This window comes from Oryctolagus cuniculus, chromosome 1, assembly GCF_051225735.1.
Source record: "Oryctolagus cuniculus isolate XC-2025 breed Fujian yellow rabbit chromosome 1, ASM5122573v1, whole genome shotgun sequence".
NCBI lineage: Eukaryota > Metazoa > Chordata > Mammalia > Lagomorpha > Leporidae > Oryctolagus > Oryctolagus cuniculus.
The window spans coordinates 13,812,837-13,814,684 of record NC_142867.1 but is presented as its reverse complement, the minus strand read 5'-3'; the positions used below and the strand labels follow the sequence as shown (position 1 = coordinate 13,814,684).

The 1,848-nt window shown below is 36.8% G+C and overlaps 1 protein-coding gene across 1 annotated transcript; it reads right to left on the bottom strand.

Annotated features, from left to right (window-relative positions):
• Window positions 1–897: 897 nt before the first annotated feature.
• On the bottom strand, window positions 898–1,848 carry LOC100341590 (olfactory receptor 5B3-like). Its single transcript, XM_008273256.5, has one exon. The coding sequence runs from the start codon at window positions 1,834–1,836 to the stop codon at window positions 898–900; it is 939 nt and encodes a 312-aa protein (XP_008271478.4). The 5' UTR covers window positions 1,837–1,848.

Below are 1,848 nucleotides of genomic sequence, written 5' to 3'. Positions count from 1 at the left end.
AGGAGTAGGGTAAAAGACTGGAGAAATGACAAGAGATCATGTAACTCACTTAAATGAGGAATTAGTGAGCAACACTAACCATTTCTAAGAACTTGCAGAGAGAAAAAATATAAAATATTATTAATATCAGAGTATTTAAAATAGATTGTGAATGTTAGAAGTCACACATGAATAAATAAAAATCCTTTTCCTCAATTTTTATTATATTTATTATATTTATGTTGCTATTTCATCTTCTTTAAAAGTATAATGTGAAAATATAGGTTCTACAAAATGATTCAGTAAGGAGGAACTATTAATGCATTAAAGATGAGTTAACTATACATCTCTTGATGAAATAAGGCAACAGAAGTATATAGTTTCATTTAAAACTATATAACATTTTCCCTCAAACTACAACTTATATGACATTTGACTAACAAAAAAGTAACACTGGTCATAAGTTTTATTTTACTACCCCAATTAAATATTTAAGCTATTTTAAGGAAACATTAGCTGTATTCCATTTACCTATGCCTAATTTTCAACTTCCATGTGTACACACCTATAGGTCACATACAGGCACCTTTTTTAATAGACTTGCTTTTGCCCTATTTTACATGTATGCTAGCAATGGCATAGCATAGAAGGCATCCATATAGAAACATTGAGTACATCAAATCTCTATAAGCAATATTTTGACAAACAGAACAACACATTTTATATTATCTTTAGCCATTCTAAGTTAAGTACTATATTATTGATTATATTGCCCTCTTAAAAAAATCTAGACTTTTGAAGAGGGAATTGTTTTACTTTCAGAATTTAACTTTAGTGTGGGTCTTAAGATACACTAGATTCTTGGAGAAGGACAGAGAGGAATGAAACACAGTTATTATGCATCCTGCAACGTTGAAGTCACAATCTTGTAGACAATTTTGCCTTTGCAACAACTTTCTTGAATGCATTCTTCACCTCCTTATTCCTCAGGCTGTAGACCACAGGATTCAGCATGGGGATGACCATAGTATAAAACACAGATGCGATTTTGTCTGTGTCCATGGAATGACTGGAGCTGGGCTGTAAGTACATAAAGATGACAGTCCCATAAAATATGGAAACTGCTGAGAGGTGAGATGCACATGTAGACAATGCCTTTTGGTATCCTGCAACTGAATGCATCTTTAGGATGGTGGCAAAAATGAATGTATAGGATATTAAGATGACAAGTAGGGCAAAAAAGATATTGTAGGTTACAACATAAATAAGAACCATCTCATTAATATGTCTATCAGAGCAAGAAAGAACCATAACTGCTGGAATATCACAGAAAAAATGATGGACCACATTGTATTTACAGAAAGAGAGACTGAATGTGTCCCCAGTGTAGATGGAGGCATTCAGAAGACCACCAGCATAGCAGCCAATGACCAGACAAGCACACACACTTGTTGTCATGGTGGTGGTGTAATGCAGAGGTCTGCACACGGCGGCATAGCGGTCATAAGCCATTGATGCCAAGAGGAAGTTTTCCACACTGGCAAAGGTTGCAAAACAGAACATCTGAGCAGCACAGGCACTGTAGGAGATGACCTTGTCACCTATGAGGAGCCCAGCCATGACTGTGGGAGTGACAGCTGAGGAATAACAAATGTCTGCCAGAGACAGGTTACTGAGGAAAAAGTACATGGGAGTGTGGAGACGAGAGTCCAGCAGGATCAACTTGATCATCCCCAAGTTTCCAACCACAGTGGTGAAGTAGATGAGCATGAACATTACAAAGAGAGGGACTTGTAGTTCTGGGACATTGGTTAGTCCCAGGAGGATGAACTCTGTCACTCCTGTCCTGTTCTCCATCAATGCAATTTG

Bases quoted from the DNA above. Each gene is read 5' to 3' on its own strand.
- LOC100341590 (XM_008273256.5), bottom strand. From the start codon at position 1,836: ATGGAGAACAGGACAGGAGTGACAGAGTTCATCCTCCTGGGACTAACC.